The 26779-nt window shown below is 42.2% G+C and overlaps 1 protein-coding gene across 2 annotated transcripts in view; it reads right to left on the minus strand.

Annotated features, from left to right (window-relative positions):
- The window catches only part of SESN3 (sestrin 3), a 44947-nt gene extending 20539 nt beyond the window's left edge, over nt 1–24408 (minus strand). For both annotated transcript variants that reach the window (XM_059493712.1, XM_059493711.1), the window contains exons 1-2: nt 24221–24408; nt 1012–1077 (exon numbers count right to left, since the gene is read on the minus strand). In XM_059493712.1, the coding sequence (XP_059349695.1) occupies nt 1012–1077; nt 24221–24316 (162 nt within the window). In that variant the 5' untranslated portion in view covers nt 24317–24408. The remainder of the gene's footprint in view (nt 1–1011; nt 1078–24220) is intronic.
- Nucleotides 24409–26779: the final 2371 nt, after the last annotated feature.

Below are 26779 nucleotides of genomic sequence, written 5' to 3' on the forward strand. Positions count from 1 at the left end.
CCCATGTATTTAAGAGATTCTTGTCTCATTTAGTGGCTTCTTGGGGAAATAATATTTTTTGTATCTCCAGTAAGGTTTCTGATCTTCTCCAGCTTGTCAGGAATTTTTCTTGTAACAGTGCAAGTTATAGAAAGAAATTCTGCTGACAGAATCAAAATATAATCCTGTAGGACTGCGCTGTTGCTCTGTTAGGCATAGCAATATGCCGTATGATTATTTCTAAGCTTTATCTTCATCTCTATTACTATCCTCTTCATACTGTGCATGTACTTCCTCCTGATTTATTTCCATCCACAGACTTTTTTTTTTTAATTCTGCTTTCCAAGCCTTGTGGCATGTTAATAGGAACCTTTACAATTAAGTCATTATTCTCTGCCCATATTCTTTCCATTGCAACAATAAAGCAGCCTTTAACACCAGTAGTGTTATTATCACTTCAGTGTGTTACTATTCTGTCACTAAACCCTCTCTATTCACTGCACTATTTCATGACAAGGAGTGAGGGAGAAAGGCAGTCGTTTGTTCAACAAACCACAGTCGGCATTTGTCATGGTAGAAATCTCCAGTCTGAAATCCACTCCTTCCTTTCAACCATAAATTCTCTCAAGAGCCACAGCTATAGTCTAAGGAGTAAAGTCATATTTGCAGGTTCACTCAAACTGAAGATCAGGCACTGCTCTGAGAGCTAAATAATCACGCTGCTGCAATACTGGACAGGCCTCCCCTCAGGTCTGGCATTATAAATAATGTGTTCACACCCACCTGAGAGGAGCAGAGCTGTCACTCATGGCTGTCTCTGGGAAAGCTGGTAACAGAAAAGATGTCAAACAGTACCACTTGTGTGAAAGGATGGGGTGAGTCTTACCCACTGGAACCTGCTCCAGAGACACCATTGCTTTTGCTTTCAAGGGAGCTCATCCAGGTATCATGGAACAAGCAGGGTCATAGAACCATCCTTCAGTGTCATTATTTTCAGAATTATCACCCAAGCCCAGCTAACTGCAAACTTACTTCATTCTCTGGTATAAAGGCACTTGGTCCTCTTGTCAACGGCGGGGAGACCTGTACTCTCTTTTCCTGCAAAACAGTCACACAGTTCAGTCACTGTCAGGAATTACATATTCACCTCAGGATGAGATCTTCAAGGTCTGGATTCTATTCTCTTCTCAAAGCCCCCTGAGTGTCCACTGAGGATGTATGGCACCACACCACATTAGATCAGCTTTGCATCCCCTGTACTTTGCATGATGGAATGGCATTCATTTTGGCAAGGAACAGAACCAATTTTGGGCAGGGGTAAGGCAGAAACAAACCCCAAAAATCCAATTCCAGTTGGTTGACAGACTAGTTTGAAGATACACAGACAATAGCAACAAAACATGTGGCATGATGCTAAAATTAGCCAATTTACTAGATTGAATGGAAATTTGAAAACAGAGGGGGAAAGAAACCGCACTCAGGAAATTATAAGCAAGATGCTGGCTTTTTTCAACATTGGCATCTGATGAGATCCTTACTGTTGTGAAGAGTGTAAGAACTTTTTGTGCCAAATATTGGCATGAAAAGCAAACCAGCAAGACCCAGTTACATGCATTTTCAAGAAACCTGATGAAAAGGCCACCTGATTCACTGCTGAGCCTGGAGCACACTGCAAGCAGCACAAGCCTCGGTGTGCAAACCCCAGCTACAAGGCAGGAGGATATATTTAGTACAGAACAAGCTGATAGTGTAAGAAGAGCTAGAGGAATTTTTTGATTTATTAGGGATAAGAAGCTGGATTAAGATAAACTGTGCTGCCAACCAGAGGAGTGAAGGGGACCTGGGAAGGCTGTCTGCTCCTCCAACTCATCAAGGGCAGGACCAACACTGTCCACATGATTCCTGAAGAGTGTTGGTCCAATTCTCCTGGACGTTCCTTCCTCTCCATGGGTCATTTATTTCAGTGACTAACTCCTCAAACTGTTAAAGTTTTCCTAATGCCTAATCTGAATTTCCCTTGCAATAATTTAAAGCAGTTGCACCTTGTCTTTTCTTCTTTTCCTCTTTATGGTTATTTTCCACCTATCTGGCTGGCTGCACACTTGTCTCAAGTCCCTAATTACAACCACTGTGTTGGTGACTCTTAATATGTTATCCATAAACAGCAGTATTGGATTTGCATACTAAGTATTTCGTGCCCCTAACATAAAAGGCTGAAGTTTTCCATAACAAATGACTCTTAAATACCTCTACCAGGGGGGCTTTAGGCTTAGCTGCCAGTGTGCACAAACAGCAGTGCCAGTCCCATAATGAATGTGCCACTGATTTTCACCCAGGAAAATTAAGCCACTGGAGCTGCGTAACTGTTGTCCTGATCCTTAAAAACATCCTGTCCTTTCTAAATTAGATTAAAGAATAACATGCAAAAATCAGCAATGATTATTCAGGAAAGATGTTCCAAAGCAAACTCTCACAGGACAATTGAATTTGTGACTTTGGAACAATTAGCTGCTAAAAGATGCAGAAATAAGCTGGATCAACCACATGAAGCCCAGAAGCCAGGAGACAACTTCCTGCATCTGCTGCCTACTGTCACAGCCCCAAAAATCCTGTAAGACACTTCTCATGTACAAAAAGTACTCAATCTAAGTATGAAGAAACGGTGAAGAGAGTCCTGGTATCTGCACATGCAACCCCCTCCTCACACAGTTACACAAGGCACAGGAAGGCATCTTCTGCCCTCAAATACACCGTCTTGCCAGCAGCCAGTCATTTCCACCAACATTCAAAAAAACAAATGCTTTCCAAGATTGGATCCAAGCTTGGATTTTACTTGGTTCATGAAGGTTATCTGGAAATTAAGTTTTAAAACCATTATTTCACACTACATAATCTGGAGGAAGCAGCTTGTGTGAGTGATACAACTTGGACACCTGTACACTGTCAGCTTTTGCTGGAGCATACCAGAGCTCAACCTTCTCCATCCTGCTCTCTGATCTGTGCCTTCTTCAGGCTCAGCAAAGCTGGTCCTTAAGGCCAGACCATGGCAAAAAAAAATCCCTTTGTTGCTTCTGGCAGGATCTGAGCTCCATTCCCCTGTTCTCCCATTCAGTGTGACTGCAATTACTCCTTTGTGCCTGCAGATAAGCCACTGCCGAGGAAAGGAGGAAACAGTACTTGGGTGGATGAATATAGGCAAGTATCAACAGTTAATTCCTGTGAATGATGACAGAAAGTTCAGGAGATAGTCAGACATGAAAAATGTGTGCAAATCTACTACAAAAAGAACAAAATCTAACTCCTTTTGGGTGGTGGCAATTCTAAAAAAAAACAAGCCTGGGGAAAAAAAAAAGACAAACAACCAAAACAAGAACAAAATCCCAAAAGCCTGAACATGATCATTCAAGCTGATGAGTCTTATCACTAGACACTTACAAGGAGCTGGGCTTTTTTGATATTAGAAATTATATTCTTCTCTTCCACCAACAAGAAAGATTATTTTGCCTTCTTGCCAAAGCTTTTATTTTATTAAAACTGGTTAAAACAAGATTGTGAGGAGAAAAGGAGCAAACATCATCTGGTTGCCCAAGTTCTTGGGATGCTATAAATAAAACCAAGTGAAGTTTGCAAGCATTGAGAAAGATAATGTTGGCTTTGTTGAGCTGCAGATAAGAACCACTCCTTCTGGGCATGCTTTATCTAGAACAATGATTTAAGGTCTACCCGAGAACCCAAACATAAAAACCAGTTCATGGGAATTAGAAAGCAACAGTGCAGATTTATGGTCCTTTATGGTGAAAATTCTTGCAAAGCTTCTTGTTTTCCAAGAAAGCCATTTTGTTTTCCTGTCCAAGTAGTCTTTGCAGATTACACTATCACTAAGTCAGCCAGGGTCCCATATATCTTATTTGAAACTGGATTCTTTTGCTAAGAGGCTGAAGCAAGAAACAGGTTGCTCAGCAACTAAAATGCTGCACGCACATCTACCAGTCATTCTCTGCTTCATGATCCTCCAGAAACAAAATTACTTGAGTAAGAACAATTTCCATTTACATCAACACTAATACCTTTTTGAGGGCTGTTTCCTCAGAAGGAATGAGATATGAAGGGCTTCAAAACAGAAAAAAGTGTGCCTGAGCATCTTCCTGAGAGAGAGGCTGCTGCAAGCCAGAGCCTCAGAGCAGGTTTGGCAGCAGTGTCACTGTCACACTGTGGTGTCAGACAGCAGAACAAGTCCCCTGCAGAGCATGGGAGAGCTGATGCAGGAATTAATGAAAAATCTGACGTAAGCTCAGCCTGTGACTTCTGTCCTTAAACTGCACTTGCAATGGTGTTAGAACCTTCGTCAGGAATCTGAATGGTGACAAAGTAGCAGCATTTCCCCTTTGCCCAGGATAAACTGTAAGAAATACCTTTGTCCTTGGGCGAGCTCTGCACAAACCCCACCACAAATCTGCAACTTGCCATCTCACGGGTTTATTTTCAGTTGTGGCAGTGACTGCACACCCTTCCCTCCAGAGCCAAGATGGGCACTGGAATGCAGCACCTGCATCCCAAATAGCTGCCAAGTGGCAGAGCAAGGAATGCCAGAGCCACTGGGGTTGGTGATGTGGCCATGAAGGCCAAGGGGCAGCAAGCACGAGCCCAGCTGGCACTGGGATAGCACAGCGGCTTTCGTCCCAAAGCCCAAAGCTAAAGAAATCACCTTTCTTCCTCTCCACCACCACATGAATCACCGTGTCCTCAGGCTTTAAAGAAATGGCTATTTTTAGCAAGCTGTAAAAGGAGGCTGTTCTGCTTGAGAATGGAAGTGCTAGCTAGTGGGGCTGATCAAACAGCTGCTTTAGCAAGCACTTCACTTTTGTGAATCTACGGATTCACAAAACACGGGCAAGAAGCATGAGCTTGCACTGCTATGGGTGCAGGGAGGATTCTTACACACATGGCACATAAAATCTAATTCATCCTGAGCTTGACATCAAGGTGGCCATGCTTCAACAGGATGGGGGGAGGGGGATCACAGGGAAGAAACATTCAAGAGGGAATTTTGTGAGCCATGACAGTGCTGCCACTTGTGTCCCCGCAAACTCTCAGCGCAGTGCAAGTGTCTGGGAAACACGAAGGGGCTCAGAACCTCCACTCTCACAACACCTGCCACCACTGCCAAGACATCAGGATAATAAACAACACCAGATCAAATATAAATCCTAAGGGCATCCCAAAATTAGCTTTTCCTGAGGAACAAATTATTTTTCTTAAACAAGCAGAAATGTTTTGGGGGGAAGGCAATGAGTAACTTATTATTTATGAAACCTTTTCTTATATTATAATCTACAAGCCATTTTGCTACCATCTAGGATTTGTAAGGATCTTTGTTATTTAAATTCAGTGGTCCATCTCTTTAAAATACTCATTATCATCTGCAGCAATAATCTGAGTCAAGTGCGTCACTGGATGGGAGTGGAGAACTAGGTTTAGGATTCCCTATCTGGGGCTGAATCTTACCAAAGGAATAGCTTTTATTCCCCAGTCTCAGTTTTATCTTACAGTTCTTCAAACTCAAAATACATCAGCTCAATCTCACAGACTTAATGTAATGGAGCACATAGTTGCTTTTCAGCTGACACACACAAATGCCTTGAATTTTAGTTCACATTACAAGCAGAATTATTTACTGCTGCTGCTGCTGCTGCTGCTGGTTAAAACCTCACCTATAAACTGCTTTCTCCTACTCCCACTGTTGTTACTGAACATATTTCATTTTTTGTTCTTGGATCCTGGAACAGGGTCTACCCTGACTGGCTCTAATTACAGTCAAATGCTCTGATTTTTGGTAAATTGTAACACAGTTTTAGTCATACAGTCATACTGGACCATCTGCTTATTCCATCCTCACTGGAAACAGAAGAAAGCATTAAAAAAAGTTATCTGAATACCAGTTGTGTCTTAGCATCTACTTTTATTCAATTTTTTCCCTAGGATGCAGGAGGGATTTTGTCTATTTCTGCACATGCCAAGTTGCCTTTTGATTTAGCTCCCCAACCTTGGCAGAGGAACAGTAGTTTAGAAATGTGGCAGAAGTTTAGGATGTATCTAATTCATTTTAGGTGGTAACTTTATTATTTGTTGTAAATTTGCAGAGGATTAATGTAATAGTTAAAACTACACATAGTCTTGCTGACTAAAATGAAAACCTCAATAGTCACAGTTTACCTGTCGTCACATGTCAGTTCTCCTGGGAGCGACTGATTTACAAGAACAAAGAAGTATATTCAGCAAAGTCGAGAAATTTTGACATTTATTGACAACAATTTACTGATGTATCGTTCTTTAAAGAAAAAAGAAACTGTTTATCGTATCTAATGTAATAAAACTGTGAGCTTTATAGCTTCAGAACATATTTACAATTCATGTCACATTAAGTTTCCATTGCAACTTCAAAATTTTAGATATACATTTAAAGGGTAAACCTTGGTGTCCTGTTATTCAAAACAATTTATGTAGAAAAAGAAAAGCCAAATGACAGAAATGTGAAGAGCAATGATTTGAATGATGCATAACATTTTATTTGCTGTCAGTGCAGAACTCCTCCTTACAGCTGACCTATTCCTATAACTAAACCCAGGATATAACTCCAGAAGCAATAAAAGAAATGTTCAGAACAAACAATGTCAAAATGTTGAGAGTTCACAAAGCAAAAGTCCTTGCCTAGGGTCATTTGTTAGGGGTATTTCAAGTGATTTTGCAACAGTTTCTTCCTCTTAACAGACTGTCCAACTCCAAAAACGCAAACTAAGCCATAAAGATGAAAATTAGCAGGGGAAGTCAAACAGCAGGAAATCTTGTTTTTAAATGAAACAGCGTTTCAAAATACTTAAACCAGTAACTTTTAACATTAAGAATTTGGCATCTTTGTGCCTCACAGCTGATGAAGTGGTGCAAAGAGCTGGGAAAAGAGCCAATGTAGCACAATTGATGGAGAGCTTTTGCTCTGGTAACAGGTTACAGCCCTTTTGGATTTCACACAATAAAAGGAAGCCTATCCCAAATTCCCATCCCTCTACCAGCTATAAAGAACACAATCCACACTAATTAGAAACCAAAGGTCAGCAATTTCTACCCAGCCCAAGATGGATGGTCAGGCAGGAGAAGTCCCACAATGGCTCCTTGCTCTTTGAAAGATATCCGGTACACAAGGGACAAAAACTCAGCAGTGAACACGGAGTTATGGCAGAAAAGCCCATCACCTTTTCCATAAAGGAAACTTCTTCTGCATCCTTACTGCTCCTACTGCTGTGTCTCTCTCCTTGTGCTGGAGATCATTCCTATGAACCAAAACCAGCCTCCAACTGCACCTTGGAACCTCCAACTGCACCAAGGACCACAAGTCACATGGCACAGTAACAAGTATGCTGAAATACACTTCTTTATTTAAGAAACCTCAACTGTATTTCACCTTTTTTTTTAATCAGAACAGATCAAAATGTATCAAGTTAAAGACACACCTGTAACTTAATATTGACTGAAGTTCAGGGTACATCTAGTTGTGTAACTAAGTCTGAGGCTCCTCAATAAAAAAATGGAAAGACCTTCACAGCAAAATTCACACAACTAACGGTGCCAAGCCAAACCTAAATATTGATTATTAACACCTGAAAAGGATGAGAGACAAACAACAACCTTTTCTACTTCCTTGTTGCTTGAGAATCACTTCTATTTAATAGAAGCCAAACCTCAAAGGCTGACTTTTCACTCATGCCCCAGTTGTTCTCAGATACCAAGGATGAAACTCAACTGACCAAACACAAGCACTCAAATCAGAGTTAGCCAGCTGCCTGCTGGTTCAAATGAAAAAAGGAAAGTGATGTCTAACTCAGGACTGTGTCATGGAAAAGCCTGAATTTTCACCATAGACTAAAAGGACTTCATGGCTAACCAGGTATTGGTCTGAAGACCAGCAAAACATGCATCACCAGCAGACAACAAATGGTCTTCTGGTCTATTTCAGCCTTCAAAAAACTGCTCAAAAAACCAAACAAAACAAAAAATCAAAATCAAAATTATGGGGAAAATAGAAAAAAGGAGAAACAATGCTTCTCTCATCCATCCATGGAGAACTTCCTCCTTCCCTCCCTGCACACCCAGCAGTAAGACTGGAGTTGTGTGCTCCTCAAAAACTGCCCTCAGGACAGAAGATCTTGTGAGTGAATGTCTAGATGACTCAATACACTACAAGCACAGCAGAAAAGCATTTTCTATGTTTCAACAGCACCAGATATTAAGAGCAAAAGTTAGAAAACTTCAGTGGTTTTAGCTGGGACTTGTTTCATCTGTACCTTGGCTGCCTTCCACCTTCAGGTTTAGTCCACATCTGACATACTGAGACAGACCAGCGTTATCTAGTTTGGAGAACATAGCCTTTAGCCATTAAGTTGGCAAAACTGCAGAACTGCACAGAGTTAATCTGGCTGCTCATCAGCCAGGACAGGAGCGCTGCGTGTTGAGAAAGGCTCTCTGAAGCAGCACAGCATATCCTTTAATCCCCTGCCTCCTTGCAGAGGGCTGCCTTGTCCTGCCTGAGCAAAGCCCATCTAAGCAAGCCTGGTTTTGCTCTGCCAGAAGGGTCCCATGAGCTCAGGAGGCTGCAGGCTCAGCGTGGGCAAGGGCAGTGACTGTGGTGACACGTGTGGCCTCCATCCTCTCAGGGAGAGACTGGATTGACCTCCCCGATGGATCCATGCAGCAGAACACTGCCAACAGGTACAGCAAACATTTGCTACCAAGTGCAGACAGAACAGCAGCTGCTTTGACAGGCCTGAATTAATACCTAAATTAATGACTGAGAGCACAGCCTCTTTCCAATGCAGTAATTGAATGGTTAAATACTTCAATTCATAAACACACACACACACACACATTTGATTTATTTGGCATACTGCCAATTGGAGATTAAAAAACAAAAAGCGAGAAAGACCCCTGGGGTATGCAAATCCATCATGTATCTCTGGCAGAACTGTCTCTCAAGAATGCTCTACCGAATTTTTAATAGAAGTATTGTCTAAAAGGCATGCCTTGTAAGCAAGCAAAATAGAATGGTATTCATCCATACTGTAAATGCATAATGGCATCCTCCTACTGTTAAGAAAGTGGCCCAGGGTTTGGTGGTTTTTTGTTGTTTGGTTTTGGTTTTTCCAAGTATTTCAAAGATACTAAATGATTGAAACACTAAATTGATGTAAGGGCAGTACGCTGCACAACACTCTGACAATTTTTAAAAGAAAGTCTTGAAAGGAATCCACTGCAATTCATGCTAGAAAAACTTCAAATGCTACAGTATTTCAGCAGAGACATCATCACCAAGGGTTTATAGAAAAGAAGATGCATTTAACAGCATGTTACTATAAAAACAAACCGGTTGAATTTTTAACTAGGGACCATCATCAAGGCTCCATTCTCTCATCTCTCTTCTTTGTTACTGGTGTTGCATTCATTATGACAAACAGCAGAGAGAGAGAGATTTTAGGCACAGTGTGCCCTAAAACATTAGGATTTGGATTTTTACCAAGGTAAGACTCTTGAGGTTATGCCTACATTGCAGTCACTAGCACAACTGCTCTTCTACAAGTCAGCTTTAAAGAAGTTCTTGAGATTCACTGGTTTTGAAGAAGTCCTTGGTTAACAGTTCCTAAGTCAGGCAGGCACATGAAGCTCTGCTGCACAACAGGCTTGAGAAACCAGACAAATGTTGAGTCAGCCACTGCTGAGTTTCCAGTTAAAAGGATGAAGCTTGACAGCTCAGAGTGAACATAAAGAGATCTGCTAACAGCAAGTATGGTGTCCTACCTTTGCACTTCAATGGAAAAATAATAACAACATCTTCCTCTGATTAGCATCTCAGTCCCCCACAGCTGAAGGGGAGGAAGCTGGGCTCTGACCTCTGCACCAGCTCACTAAAATTATTTTCCTTCCCAGCTTCAACTTACCTGCATGACAGACTACCAAAAGCAACAAGGTCTCCTGCACTGGTCTCCTGGCCACAGAAAGTATTTTGCTGCCTGAGATGTTATTCAAGCAATGTTTGTGACTAATGTCAGGCTACCAAACACTGAAAAATCTTCACAAGCTGAGTGTGGTGGAAATCCACCACAGAATTTAACTTGAGAAGGCAAAGGTTGAGGACCTTTTCCATGTGAAAACCTGTTTGACCTGTAACTATGAGATTTTAGATCACACAATCCAGCTTCCCAGGCATTTCCACTCCTTTTCACCCTGCAATGTCACTGTACAGCTTACTCTTCTTGTAGTTGTTCTTTTAAAATTCAGTAGGAGGTGCACTCTGCCAGCTCCCCCGATTGGCCATTGAACCAGGACATATAAGTGGGAAGTCTGAATTTTATCAGAAGAGCAACAAATCCGCTGCAGAGACACGTTTTGCTACCTGGAGCACATCACAGGTGCTTCTTTGTTGCATTTCAGGGAATAGGTACATGAGCAGAAGCCCCACCCTCCAGAAATAAACATAGCATGTGTCCCTGCCAACACTCCTTTCTGATAAGTCTGTGTCCTTGTAGTGTTTTCAGCTCAATAAAAATTTCTAGGAGACCATCTCTTTGCTGAGTAGTAAATGCTGCTGCAGACATACACTCCAAAGCACCTTTCACTAACCAAGTAGTACATAAAACCAAATTCTCTTCAGAGACATAAGAAAGTCAAACAAATGGCACAAGCATGGGCTTTCAAACTGCTTTCCCCATACCTTTAATGTACCAAATGATCATAGCAGTTTTTTTTAATCTCTGTGTATGAACAATCTTAAGTGACATGGAAGTAACTTGCCAAGCTTTAGAAAACAAAATCCTCTCACACAGATTAAAGAGGGAAATGTGCTCTGCTCAGTACTGGAGCTCCTTTAGCTAGTTTTCTGCCATCTTTTTCATACAGGATTGTGAAACACAGTAGCATGAATCTTAGAAATAGCAACTCTGTCACAAGCAACATCTTTATTTTAATTGATTGCCTCCTTGCTGTCACAGTCCATGCATAGTGTGCTTGTGCCACCTTCAATAAAAAATTATCAACCAACCAGCAGGCGACAAGCTCAAGCAGAGATACTTAGCTTTTTCCACAATGTGCAACTAAACTGTGGAAATCCTTGCTGTAAGATGCTAAGGACAAAAAGCCAGAGTGTGTTTAAAAGTGAAGTGTTCAAGTTCATGGAAGAGAAATAGAAGAACAGTTATTAAATACAGAAAATTCACCTCCAGCTCAGGAAGATTTCAAATGGCAAACACTTGGATAGAGGTAGTGCTGTGGGAGTGCATAACAAACTGCTCCATTTTGTGTCTCCTTTCTTTGATATCTTCCCCTGGCCACTGTCAGGGACTGGAATCTGAGTTGCAATCCGACCTACTGTATCTGCCCTAATGTTCTCATATATCTGCAATAGATTGGCGCGAAGATAATACTTATTTTTTATGTCCTATTAAAAATGGAACTTATTTCCTAATAGAGACAGGAACTGACATCCCCCAAGCAAGGAAGCATTTTAGCTAAACTGAACCATTTCAGAAATAAGCATTGTGCTAATCCAGGGTAGATGACGCTAGCCATGTTATGGAGCTCCTTAGTGCCTGGGTGAGCACATTTCTGTACTGCCTGTTCAACACAAGTGGTATCATATAATTTACTTCAGAATCTGAAGTACATTACACTTTAATTCTTTACTAATATGGTTTTAGGAAGCTGGTGTTATTATTCCCATTTTCTAAATGCACCTCATCAGAAATGTCCTCAATTTAGATTTGAAAAAGGTGAAGGACAAAATGCCTATTGTCTTTATGTTTTAATGCCTTAAAACATGAAGACAATATACTTATGATCTTCACTACTCACCTAATGGGCAGAGGACGTTTGTTTAGATAGATGGTACTGGAAGAAAAGCATATTTTGGCTATGCTACCTCACCATGGAGAACTTTAACCCATTTGCATTCACATTCAAGACAACATCAAACATGAAAACATGAGCCAGAAACATAAGGTTTCTAATTTATAGCAAAATTTGTAGCTGATGTTCCTTAAATTTTAAGTTAATCAATTGAAAAGCTTTTAAAAGAAAATGAGAAGCCCCCTTGGCACAAGTTTCTTGGACAAATGCTCGTGTGCAACTGATGGTCTCTGACATCTTTGCAACAGTTCAAGCAATGTAAGGCACACTGATGATGTTCTCCTCGCTCTGCCTGGGAAGGGATAGCCCTCCTGGACATCCAAAAGGAGCAATATCCTCCTGCTTTAAGAGAAGCACCTTTTTTCCTCCATCTTTCTTTGCCTGATGACTCAAACAGAGAGAATGTGCCAGACAAAAATAAAATCTCCCTGACTAACATGCTTTACGTCTAGCCTAAAGGTACAATTTCCAAGAGCGAGCGCCTTGCTGTCTAAGCCAGGAGTTTAAGCCTCTTTTGATTAGTTGACTTGTAAGCATTTTTCAGAAGGAGGTGGTATCCACACCAAGCCTCTGAGTTTTCTGAAGTAAGTCTTCTTACACAGTCTTCCTGAAGGAAGCCCAGAAAAATCCTATAGGTGCTAGGGCCACAGATGGAAAACCATGGGTGAGCCCTTTCGATTTTTCGCCTGATAGGAAATCCTAAAATGGTCACCAATTAGAACAAATTATTTCTGCAAGGAGTCTTGTTTGCAAAGGCAGGAGACTGTTTTACAATGAGCAGGGAGCTGACACACTGTTTTACATTTGATTAGTCTGGGAAAGTCTGGCTAAGAGACAGACAGGGAAAGGCTTCATCCTAGTAGCACATTCGCAAGCCACCGACTTGCTGGAATGACCATAAGAATTCTTGCAGTCAGGCTGTTTCTTCCCTTTTTTTTTTTTTTAAAGAACATTTTGCATCTTAAGTTACATCTTACCAAAGTGAGTCATTAGTGAGATACAATCTTCAAAACACACTGACTTAATGTAGCTGAGCTGGTGGCAGCAAAGACCTAAGATACAAATGTATTTTCATGATGGAGCTTAAAAGATATGCTGATTTTCAAAAATGAAGACTCCTAACTGTTAGAGAAGATTTATTGCATGTAAATACAGGATTCATCCAGAGATAGATCAGCTATTCCTGCTCTCTCCAGCCACCCAAGCCAGCAGACTGACAGAACTTCAGATTTACCTCCAGCCTCTGCTGGCAGGTGCTACCATTTTCTCAGAGTACTGCCTATACTTTTACTAAGAGGGCTTTTGCTACAGTTTGGTGACTTAATGACTCTACCAAAAAAAAAAAAAAAAAAAAAAGCACCAGCAATAAATAAATTTAAAAAAATAATAAACTCATTTTATACTGTTTGAATAATGACTTCTGTAGCTATGGGAGAGTGATTTACATGCACTGCCTAATAAGGTTCTTCATTGCCCGCCACTCGACTTGCCCTTTTTCTTAATGAAGTCACCAAACCCAAACTGAGACCTTTTCAACAGAGTAAACACAGCTCCAAGGAGACATATTCACAGCCTTTACTTGCCCCAGCCCTAACTCTATACAGACAGAGGTGCAATTTTTTGTCCAGCTTTTCTGGGAAACAAGAACTAACGCCATAGACCTACCTTCTCAAACAAGACAAATTAATCATTTTGGATGGCTGGATGCTGCCTCTATGCATTCATGAGGCACAGCTTAACTCCAAGGAGTGTTCCATACAAAACAGCAACAGCACTGGATAGTCAAACTGCTTTTGCTTGTATGGCGAGTTTCTGTTGGATAAATAGGTCAAGTAACTACACCTTTATCTAATACCTTTGGCATTAGTGGCCTAAAGAGCAGGGGCACAAAGGGAGACCCTCCTTTCCCCTCCTTCCCCTTCCTGCTTTTCTAAGCCATGTGTGAAAGATGTTTGCAGCAAACCCTCCATGGCTGCAGCCTGCTTTCCTTCCCCTTGGACTCTGCCTGCTGGAAGAGGCACCAAGCTCCATGTCTCCTGAAGAACTACAATGCTGGCTGCAGGCTCCTTCAGCCTTTAATTATGTTAAGCTGACCTTTTCAACCAACACACCTTTCCTCCTAACTACTTGTCAAGCACCAGCACAGAAGTGAGACAACTTCTAAATTGCTGGAATAAAAATCACTTATTTCAAAGCAGATTCTACTTGAATGACCCCCAATGTTACTGCCTCATCCAGTCTTTCCTCAGCAACACAAAACTTAAAGTAATAACGTAATTGAACAATTTGTTTGTGTTTTCTGGAGGGAAAAGAAGATGAAAATATTCTGTGAACCATTAATATGGCATAAACTAGTCAGGAGTTTTTCTAGTTCAACCACTGCATTTGTTTAAATGTGACAACTGCAAAATGTAAAAATATTAAATATGGTGGAGAAACAGAACTGAAAAAAAACCCCCAAAAAACAAAAGAAAAGAAAGAACACAAAAGGCCATGTCTGATTCTAGTGAGATGTATTAGAACCTGTCTTCTGGATTTCACAGGGAGAAGGCAACCAATCAAAATGAACTGTTGACTCATGAATACCAAGCACCTCAAGTGTTCCTTAAGTATTTTGATACATCTCCTACCACTAGAGACTGGAAGTTTCCACCACAGGATATCAACAGAGTTCCAATTTAGAGTTTTCTAGCCATAGTGGTCTAGAGTGAAACTGGCTGCAACTGAATTAAAGAGGACTTACAAAACATGGGTGCTCAAACAGCTGCCACTGCATATAATGGGTGTTGCAATCAGCTTCTGGAGGGAACTGAAGGAGCCAGCTCATAATGGGGAGAGAAATGTGGTGCTTCAACTTTAAATTCTTATCAATAGTGTGTTGTTGTCACCTTATTACTGTACAACAACAGGGACAAAGTGGGAACTTCAGCATGTTTCTACCTCATATACACATCAAGCTGTGTATAATGTATGTGCACAAGCACCTGAAGTCCAGCTTACAGAGTTACTTCTCTATTAACAGTTGCCTTAATTTTCTAACTCTAAGCCAGATATTGCAGTCAGGCAATCACTGCTCACTGGAATAGTCACATCCTGATGCTGATTTCCAGGAACGCACAAGGTTTGCTCTGCCTGCTGAATACCCAGTGGGTATTTGCATGCAGGCAGCACGTTGACTTCAAGACACAGAACATATTGTAGTAAAGCAACATTTCAAGTGTTCTTCCACACTGGATGAGATCCAGCTGGTGTCAGGTAGAATATTTAGACAGCATGTAGGCGCTCCATTTCATTAGAGGTCTAATCAAATTTCTAAATGCTAGAACAAATTACTATTTCCACACCTCTAATCAGCAAGGAGGGTGCTTTACTGAGAGGAATGTCAATCAACTCAGAGGGGAATATTTTTTATTTTTTTAGTTAATAGGCATAATTACTTTAAAACAGATTTAGAACCATATGGCCAAAACCCCTCCAGATACATTTAGACAATAATGTAACTATATTCCCTTTACCACATGCTACAGCAGGAGATATTAAACATATTTACAAGCACGTGCTATTAAATTAGGTTCAACACTGTTAAGACACTGTCTTATTAAACAGTTTTTAACTGCAGAATTCATATGGAGGAGAGAACATATGCTAGCTTTCAATTGTTCTGTTAGTATCAGCCAGAGCAAATCCAATGCAATAACAAACTGCCCAGAGACAAATAAATGATGACTTTGAATAAGCAGCTGTGTACTGCTCTAGAATGGTTTACACCAAGACAGCTTGTATTCCTTCACTGTCATGAGCATAACTTTGTTTACTGAGGTTATGTGCAATTGCTCAGAAGCATGAATTTTCATTTGAAAATGTTAAGTGAGGAGTCATTCCTGCAACCATTCCTCCCTTCTAAGGAACAATTTTAATCCATCCTATAAAGTGTCAAATGACTCTGAAGGAATTTACATTTCTCTCCAGTTTAATGACAAAACTAATTTGAAATTTAATATGCTTTAAAACAGATACACAATTACACATTTTGATTCCAAACTGCAGCAATTGTATTTATGACTTTACTGCTCATTCTGAATAGATAAAAACCTGATTTTCAAGTTACCTTTTACTTTTCTTCTAAATGTCTTTTGCACTTGCAGAGGTAACAGATCTATGACTCCAAAGAATTCTCATGAATGCGATTCCTCCTGGCTTTCCTACACTTTAACCTAAATTAGTGTTTGTTGGAAGACTTAAATCACAAGCCAAAGGGTGGTCCACACACTGACCACACCATATTCCCTTGTGATAAACACTTATTACTTCTGTTCCAGCCTACTCTCAACACATGGAGCCAAGAATACTTCATATTCCACTCCATTATTGCTTTTTACCACCTGATCCCCTGAGGAGGGGGACTACAGGTAGCCTCACACTATTACCAAGTTCAAAAGGTTGGAGGCTGAGCTCAGAATCCATTAGAAATCCATTGCTAGTCTAACAAAACAAGGTGCTTACCTTAGGAGTAACATGAGAGTCATTAACAACAACAAAAGATGTTTAATCAGGAGGTTGTATCTGTTTATTTATCTTACCCTAATTCAGGTAACCAGGGACATTCAGGAAAGAATTAATATATCTTGCTCGACTAAGAGCACTGACTTCTGTCTCTTACCCTGAGCACCATCACTTACATCAGCCTCTCCCTAACTTAAATCCATGACTGCCACAAAGATTATGCCCACAAGAAAAAAGCCCATGCTTCAAAACACCTTCCTCTCATTTTAAGAATGATGTGAGAATGAAGATATCTGAATAAATAAGTGGTTGATATGGTCTGTAACAGGAACAAAATAGTTATTCAGCTTCATAAACACATAATATTGTCTACCATCTCTACCAGTATTTTGGCCCAAGTGATAGTTATCTAATGTCTGATATGCAAGAAGCATCCTATAATAAAAATTTGAAACTAGTAATTAAGAGAGACATTTAAAATTAATAACCCTTGATCATGCCTCCCCTGTTATCAGTAACACTGCTCTGCCCAGGATGGCATACCAAGAACTGCATAGAATTTCTTGAACTATCTGTAATGTATTTCATGGACTGACTGATAGGCAAACAATCAGAAAAAAATTGTTTGTGGGGAGTCTCCCTACTCCCCTCTAATGGCATTTCCCAATTTGATTCATCTGCATTACATTTCCTATAGCTTCTACTCAAAGCACAAAGACTACCAGGCTGGGCTGCAGAGACAACAATGGGGAGCACCTCTGCATACAAACAGGAACACCTGCAAAGAACAGAGAAATTAAACAGCATAAATTATTTCCATACAGGTTTTTCCAAAGATGATGAGGTGCAATTTCTCATTAACTGAGGTCTCCCTCCTGAGAATTCAAATTTCTTTTCTACTGAAAATGCCCCATTTCCCCCTGGTCCATCCTGACCCACTTAGACAAAAGCCAATATTCAGCCCAGACATGCAAACTATGCTTGAGATCCCCCATTTTTCTCTAGCCCTGTAAATGGAAATCTGATAATAAAATCTCCAGACCCCAGCTATGCACAGCCAGGGGAGAATTATACAACTATCTTCTCTCTCTCAAATCTCCCTAGCCAGAAAAAAACCAGTTCAAATCAAAAACTAAATGAGTATTAGCAGCTCCCTCACCAATGTGGGAGAGAGGAAAAACCAAGGATGCTTAATGAACCATAGTATTTTTTTCAGATTTCAAAACACTGCCATTTAAAGAGATGTGAGATTTGAAGCCCTAATTAAGTAATATGCATAAATTTAAAGCAAATGTTCACAGAGTCCACATCTCCAAACCACAGCCTGTGATTTGGCTAATGCAATGCTCCACTCCCAGAAGTAAGTCTAGCAGAAGACAACCTCCACACTCGGCTAACCCACTCGCAACACTAAACCTCAAAGTTTCTTTTGAAGAAAATCCTCCGGCTCACTTTCTTTCCTTTCTCACCTCCATTCCCTCCCTGTAATTCAGGAAAGATTTTGTTTTTGCTTTTGTTCTTTTTTTTTTTTTTTAATAGAATGACTACTCTAAATGAACATGGTTGCTACAAGGCCACCTCTTACAGCTTTTCATTGCAAAACAGCGTCGTTCACCAGAGGTTCATTTCACTCATGCCACTCTCATTACAGGTCTAATGAAAATTTAATAGTTCTGCCATCTCATTTTCAGCCAGCAAAACTAGGAAAACACAAGGAAGTTTCTTTACAGTAGTTTTTAAGGCAAAAGTGGGAGAACCCAGGCAGCCTTAGGCCCAGCATACATGTGCAAAGAGCAATACTGCCCTTTGATTTCAGGATACAAAGACTCTACTCAGGGGATGGGAGAGCAACCAGTTAAATGGATCAGATTCTGAAAAGGTACAAATTACTTAAACACTCATAAGGATGGGGAAGGAGAAAAACCAGTCAGCTCTGGATTTTCACTGCATTTATTTCACAGGAAAGAACCTTGTTCTTAGTTGTTCATTTGTTGGGAGATTTTTAAATCAAATCTTTCAATAAAAAAATGAGAGTGAATTATGAGAGTGAGGGGCCTGTTGCTGTCAACTTTAACTGCCCTAAAAAGTTTAGTTTGTTGCTCTTGGTTTACACCTTTACATTTTTGGATCCTAAAAATTCCATCTTGTCCCCCAGCTGTGCATGCAGGATTAGTTGGAGGAGTGACCTGAGCTGGTTTCACCATGTTTCACCAGGGTTCCAGGGAACTGAAAGACACAAACACTGAAGGCAGACACAATGTTTTACACAACAGAATGTTGCTATAATTAGAACCAATGAAAACAGAGTTGATTTTTCATGACAGACTTTGCAAATAATTTTGAGAACTCCTTTAAGAAGAAACATATTGAAGATTTAAAGCCATCTAGGCAGCTCCTCACACCCCCTGCAATGTGAAGAGAGATTATTATTAAGAGGCATCAAACTATAGAAGACATAATTTGGTTTTACAAATTAAGATTCTCTGTGACAGCCAACGTTTGTTGATGAGATTTCCAAAGCCAACTAGACTATGCAGCACAACAAACAACAACAACAACAACAACCACCAAAAAACAAAAAACAAAAAAAAAAAAAAAAGAAAGAAAGAAGAAAGTGCTGCATTGTGGAAAACCCAAGGTGTTTTCCAAGCAACGACATAGCAACTCTGGTTTGCCTATGCTCAGAATAGACTGAACCAAGCTGACTTCCTGCAAAATAACTGAGATATCCTTGAAAGGCCTCTGGATTTTTACAGTGCAGGTAACAGCATCTCCATGCATCTTCATGACTCATAGTGACACATATTTTAACTTACACAGGCTTATGAGACCTGACATTAAACTATTTTTGGCTCACTTTTGGGCTACTTTCTTATTCACCCACACAGAAGAATAATGTGAATGAAAGTGTGTATTTTATTTTTTTTTGGATATGACCTCAACTCCCTGAGCCCAGGTTAGTGCTCTTGTAAGCACAGCATAATTTAATGATGTTCACACATTTTTCTATCTTAAAAGCAGGTGCTTTTTTTGGCAGCATCAGAACTAGAACAAACTCTTCCAGATCCTCGTACCTGTGGACACTTCAATTTTCCAGCCTAAATGATTTATCACCATAATACACCCATCTACTCTTGAGCTAATTTCTCCTCACTTGCTCTTACCATGAGATGTATTTATAGACACTGATCATATCCCTCTTAGCCTTTGTTTCTGCTGGACTAAAAACCCAAACTTTTTTAGTTTCCTTCTGCAAAATCAGCACACCCTTTCTCCCAGCACCCAGCCAGCTCCCCTCTGTGCCTGTTTAATTAGGAACCATCCTTCCCAGCTTCCCTCCTCTTCAGCACCACAGCCCTGCAGGGGGACAGGAAGGTGCTGCTCCTGCACTGGCATCCTTCTCCCTGCTCCTTCCAAGGAGCTGCTCTTATTAAAGTGATCAGCAGCAAACAGCCAAGCCTGTAACTCTCACCTTTCACACCACTGGATTTCACACCACTTCAGCTATGCCTGTGCTCAACATCTCCCAGCTCTCCATGAAATGTCCCTGTCTCCCTGGACCAACAACATTTATCACTTGTATTGTCCTCTCATCACAGTGACTTCTCCTTCCAGCATGGCCCACCATAATTCCCATTCTCTTCAATTCCTAATCCCTGTAATTAACAGTAACAGAAAAATAGACAAACTGTGTCAGATCAAAGGTCCCTCCTGCCCAGTAACCTGTCACTCCCAGGGGACAACAGGATACATGTAACAGCCAGGAAAGCACACAGAAACTATACTGAGAGGTCATATTTACATGTGTTGTTTAATTTTTCTGTTATGAGTTTGTGCAAATAGTTTTCAAATCCAGTTAAACTTTTTGATATATAGAACATTTGATGTAAGTAAATACAAATATTTAATTAGCACTGACTTGCAGTGTCAAGTTAAACCTTTGATGTTACTTCAGATGTTTAATGACTACAGTGCAGTTTTAGTCCATTGAAAGCTTTTTAAAGAGAACACTCTAGTAGCTGTCTTATTAACAGAAGACCACTACATTAGTCTAGAATGGCCTGCTTTTGGTGATATCATGTAATATATTTTTTTTTCATATTTGCTTTAGTAACTTTGTACATATTGAGAGTTGTACTAAAGGAGGAGACATGCACGAGAGGATGAGGAGCAAATTATGTCCATCATTTTTATGGGTATTTCCCCTCTCACATATCACCCTGATCAGGTAGGTCTATAAATACCAGGAAAGGCCTGGATTTAATATGCCTTGATGCTGTACTCCAGCACAGACACTGGCTCAGGCCAGGAGGGTCAGCTAAGTCAGCTCCACTTCCACCTCACCAACACTGAAGGTTGCTTTTAAACCACACTCCCCTGTCACACAGCTGGCCACTGCTCTTCTATCTCCCTCACTGAAATCTAACACAAACCAAATATTCAATCCTGGAACCATGTTTATACTTTTCTGTCCTATCAACTTGTATGTACACGCAAAAGAACCTTTTACTTCACACGCTTTGCAATTTGCAACCAAGCTTGAACAGTTGGCAAATCCTCCCTGTTCCTACATTTCCTGACATATCAGGATTTTTCCATCCCCTGAAGACTTTTTGCTCATTCCTAAGAGCCTTCTTGAAGCAGTGATTTATCCAAATAAACACTGAGTTCTTCCTATATAATATTCTCTTATTTCTTGCTTGGATATTGATTTTGTTTAGGCAAGAGAACCTTGGGTTTCCATCAGGCTCCAGGATAACACCCCAGAGCTCCCCTGCCCAGGGACTCCCCTACATGTATTTTCCAAGGGAGAGCTGGAGCTGTCCTGGTTACTGAAGTGGCAGCAACTCTCAGGCACCTCTAGGAAAGACTTGGCAACAGCACCTCTGTGCCCTGCTAGGCACTTTCCCCTCCTGGTATGCCAAGGTTTGTTACAAAGGCTGACCATCCATCCCATGAACCACAGCTACTCCGCTTGTTTTGGTCATTCCTCCATGTATTTAAAACTGATTTTTAAAAGCATTAGCCTTGGATGTGTGTTCAACAAGCTCACTCACCAAACCCAAGACAGTATCACCTATAATCACCTATTACTGGCTGTCCTTTTCTTTTCCTCCTAAACCAAATAAGGATGCAGTTGTTGTACCTGTGACTGTCTAAGCCCTTCTGATTAGCAACAATTCTTCTGCAAGCAGATCTGATTATCTGTAGAGTGCCATAACAATAAACTCAACTGGAATATATATCCTTTTATTATGAGAAACCTTCTTCATAGGTTTCATCCTTAGCAAGATTCTCAGTGCTGCCCTCATAGAACTTTCCATAATAAATGTAACTTTGATTAATCTGAAATTGAATGAAGCATAAAGTGCTGCATCTAGCTTTTCCTGTTTCCCAGTTGAAAGAGAAACTTACCTTCACCCATGAGAAACCAAAACCTGCTAGACTATTTCAAATTTCATTATATGCCACTGAGTTGAAAGCTTGCTTTGCCCCTTATGATTTTGACAACAGCTCTACCTAAACTGTGAGCATTCAAATGACTTCAAATAAAGACTTAAAACGGAGGAGGGCAGAAGAGATTCAACATGTTCCAAGGCCAATCATTTTCTCCAGTATATTATCACATGAACATTAAAAAAAAAAACCCCAACACCATCAAAAGAACAGATGAGGCAGCACTTATCTGAACATTATTACTCCTCAAGATTCAGGTCAGATTTACATCTTGCTTCTATCAAGCATTTTGTTTTGGTTTTTTCCTCATGTCTTCTACTTGCATGCTTGCCCATGAGGTGCAAAAGGTTAAAATTTGCAGTGATTTTTATTACACCAACTTTTAAATAATGACAGATGTAGTCAGAAGCTTTGCACTTCTGTTTTTATTGTCCAGCCTACAACAGAGATGGAACCATGTCCCAGTGCCACCACTGAAAGCACAGAACACCTTTCAAGAGGCTTTCATGACTCAGTTTCTTTATTCTTCCCCAATTTTGTATGGTTGGAATGACCACAGCCAAAGCAGAGCAGCACTAAATTGCCTTCCTCAACAGACTCAACTGGGTTCCTACGTTTCACCATCATCCCTGAACTACTTTAAAATAAAATTAAAATACAACAATAAATCAAATCCAGCAAGTTTCCCGTTACCAGAAAAGTACTATCTAACCTTGCCCCCACCCCCTACCTCCCACTGATATTAAAGAGGTACACAAAAAAGTCCTACCCAGCAGGATGGGAATACGACTTCAAAAAAATTCACTAACTTAAATTTAATTTTAGATCTACAAGTGCTGCCAAGCACCACTTTATTTGTCAACAAAACATTTTGATTATTTGGCAGAACAAAGCAAGCTCCCTCCCTGCTTGTTCTACAGACATATTTGGCACTGGGTAATTTGTATGTCTTCAGACATATGTCAAGTCTGAAGCTGTTACAGGCTTTAACCCTGCAGAACTTCTCTGTTTTAAGTACTTGTTTTCCTTTAAGTGGGAACAGCAGCAAGCTAAAGCCAAGAAGGGGTTTGGTCCTGCAACGAAATGGTTAAAAATCAGACTCTGCTGATGTGTGCTTCTCTGATCCATTACATTTCTCGCAAGCTGAGCTAAGAGCTGAGCACCAAGTATCAACTGTAATATGATCCAAGAGTTTATGGAAAAAATAACTGCACATACCAAGCATGCACATTTAATAAGATTTTGTTTCCATTAAAATATTCAAGAAACACGATTTTTAAGATCTGCTTTTCTCTCTGACCGATTTTTAACGTTTCTCCTCCCCCTCCCCTAAATACACACCTCCTTTCCAAAAACCAAACCCTTAAAAAAAAAAAAAAAAGGGAAGAAAGAAAAAAGCAGTCCTACTGCAGGGAAGAGAGGCTTGAAAAACAACTTTGATTGGCACTTGGCCTGACCCACAGAGGAAGAAAAACAGTTTTCGGACAAAGAGCGCAAATATTTGAGCTCATTGACTTACAGGCTTTCTCAGCATTTGCAAGAACCAACCTGGAGCAAAATGTGTTGGGAGAGATTGAATTAAAATAAAAGCAAAACCGGCATCGCGTTCATCTCGGGCGCTCGGAGCCTCGGCGCATTTGAACAGCTCAGCAATTTTAATTCATTTGCGCTGGACAAACAAAAAGCACCTCCACCGATGCTCCCCGAGAGGCAGATGCGGGCACCGGGGGGTGCAGCCGCCGCACCCCGGGGGATCGGGGAGGCGGCCGGGGCTGCTCCGGGGCTGCGCTCTGCGGGCCGGGCCGGGGGCTGCCCATTCCTGCTGCTTTCCTTACATCTTTAAAGCTCTGATCCCAAATCCCCCCCGCACAAAGACTTGAGGAGATCGCGAGGGTGAGTTTCGCCCCTGCAATACGTGGAAAATAAACTTTACGAGCGCGGCGGGGCCCCAGGTCAAGCCCCGCAATGTCGAGCGCCCCCCAAACCCTCGGGATGCAGGGGGGCAGCCTGGGACAAGCCTGGGCAAGTGACAGCCGTCCCAAGAGGGATGGGGGTGATGGGAGCGATGGGGGTGCGGCACTTGGCACCCTCGGCGGCCCCCGGGTTCTCCTCGCCCTGCTCCCCCCTGCTCCCCACACTCCCGGCACTCTCCTCCTGGGAAGCCCCCATCCCACCCCTTCTCCATCCCCCGCCCCACTGCCGCCCTATTGCCCACTTCCTCTCTGGCCACTGCCGCCGTACGCGTCCCACCCGCCAAGTCTGTCCCGCTGCCCCTCGCTCCCCGAATCCCCCCACAAACCTCTCCCGCCGCCTCCTTGCGGGCGCCCCCCGATACCTGTCTCGGCACCTTCCGGCAATTGCCGCACACCCGGTACTGCCCGGCGGCGGCAGCGGCGGCGCTGCCCACGGGTCCGGAGCCGAGGCGGTTCATGGTGGCGGGGACGGCGGCGACGGCCGGGCGGGACGGGGAGGCCCAGGACGCTCCGCGCCGCTCAGCTGCCCGCACCGCCGGCCGCCCCCATCCCCGGCCGCGGCCCCAGCTCCCGCTCCGCGCCACCGCCCCCCGCGCACACCCCCTCGGGCCCGGCCAATCCGCGCCGTCCGCCCCGCCCACCGCCGCCGCCGCCGGCCAATCGGAGCGGGCCGCCCGCCGCCGGCCAATGGGCAGCGCCCGCTCCGGCTCCCATCTCCGGGCAGCCTGCGAGAGGGGGCGGGGCAAGAGGCGCGGCCGGAGTTGCGGAGGGGCGTGGCCGGCGGCGTCTCTGGGCAGCCTTGGGCAGAGAGAGGCGGGGCCCGCGCCTCGGCGCGTGCTTCCCGCTGACCAATAGCGTGGGCGCCATGCAAAGCAGGCCCGGAGACCACGCCCACAGGGCCGGGGTCCCGGCGGCCGCGGCTCCCTCGGGGCCGCTCCCGCTCCCCTGAGGCGTCCCCGGGGTCCCGGTGCGGGCACCGCGGGCATGAGGGGCCGGCCCCGCTCCGCTCCCCAGCCAGCCCGGCTGCCTGCTGGGGTCAGAGCCAGTCCCCGGCCATCGCCTTGCTCCTCGTCTCGAGATACCCCGGCTCCCGGGGCGGGGGGCGAGCTGCTCTCGCCGCCAGGGCGGCGAGCTGCACATGCAGGAACACGGCTGCGCTGGAGCAAGATGAGCTGCTTGCTCTGGGGGAAACTGGGAGCAGAATGCGAGACTGTGTGTGTGTGTGTGTGTGTGTGTGTGAGTGTGAGTGTGTCTGTGTCTCTGTGTGTGTCTGTCCGTCTGTGTGTTTGTGTGTGTGTTTGCCTCAGGTCGCCGGGATTGTTAGGGATGATGAGTCAGGTTTTCTAGGCTCCATGCTAATGCACGGAGATGGAGTGTATAATTAGGACAGAGGCAAATCTATTATCTGCAGCCTCGGAGAGCTGGAGTATGAACCTCTTTTTTTTTTTTTTTTTTTTTTTTTTTTTTTTTTTTTTTTTTGCATCACGGAATCACTGCAGCTTCCCTTGCCTGTGTGCTCCTTAGCTTTTAAGTGTGCACAGAGGAGCTTCAGCATAAGTAGTCCCACCGACGTCAATAAAAGTTCATTATATGTCGAGCGTTACATAACTCATATTTGAAAGATGATGATATAGAAGGATTTTGTTTTTTATTTTTTAATGGGATCAGAATGCTATTACTCTACAAAATTTCTAAGCAGATTTGGAATGTTACATTTTTTTTCAAGTTTTCTCTTGGAGAAAGAATTTGAAATCAGCTGCTTTTGCTTTGCCTGGGAATACTTTCTATTTTTGTAAAATGAAGTGTTGTATAATTTAGTCAACTGGCTGGCTAAAAAGGGCACAATGCAATTAGTAATTTACATATCTTAAAGGAGACTGATTGAACCTAGATCTGTCTTTGAGGACTACCGAAAAGTTTCACAGATCAGACTTTGCCAGCTTAAGTAAAACCACATCCACAGAAACATTCTCCTCCATGCTTTCCCTTCTATCCATTTGAAAAGGGATCTTTTCCTCAGGCAGAGCAGCCTTCAACAGACAGACACTCTGTGGACTCCACTGTTGGGAATGCATCCAAATGTTACACTCATAGGCAGCCATACAAAATGCTTGGAGAGGAATACATGGAAGGGGGTTGGGTTCTTTTGTTTTGTTGTTTTGGGGTTTTTTCCCCCAAACAGTGTACTAGAAATGGCATCCCAACATGAGAAAACAGTTTGTTTGTCTGAGCGCAGGTACTTGCTGTTGTGCCATGTCTGAATCCCACACACTGCAGCATGGTGCTATTTAAGCCAGGGGAGAAGGGCAGCCAAACAGGTTAGTTTTCATCATGTAGTCTAAATGTAATGCTAAATTCTAAGTAAACTATGTGAATGATGTAAACAGCCTTTTATTTCTTGCTGAACTTCAATATAATGTTATCTGAAATAGGAATGTTTAAAAGAAGCAGTAGAGGGTCAGTGTTATTAAGCCACAAGCAAAGGGGAGTTTTCAGCTCAAGTAAGATCACTTTGAGCCATTTGCTGTTAAAGTGTCTGGTTCAAAACTCAAACCCATTGGCAATGATGGTAGCCAGGTAAGAGAAAGATTTTGGCTGAGTTACTCCTAACATTTAAGATCAGAACATTTGCAAATACTCAGATATTGGTAATAGCATCCATTCATTTATTTTATATCTACAGTGGCAAGTATACATGTCTAAACATTATTAGAAACCTGGTTGGGTCCCATTCTCCTGCTGAAATTGTTTCTGCCTTGAGTGACAACTTCAGATCTTCAGCATAGTTCATTAAACCCAGGAAAATTTTCCATTAGCCAGGTGTGAAAGTTAGGCTGACTTGTAAGGCGGTTTAAAATTAAAGAAATTTGGTATCTAGTCTCTGTTCTGCCACAAACATCTTGTGAAAGAAAGCAGGACAT

This window comes from Ammospiza nelsoni, chromosome 2 (genome assembly GCF_027579445.1).
Source record: "Ammospiza nelsoni isolate bAmmNel1 chromosome 2, bAmmNel1.pri, whole genome shotgun sequence".
Classification (NCBI taxonomy): Eukaryota; Metazoa; Chordata; class Aves; order Passeriformes; family Passerellidae; genus Ammospiza; species Ammospiza nelsoni.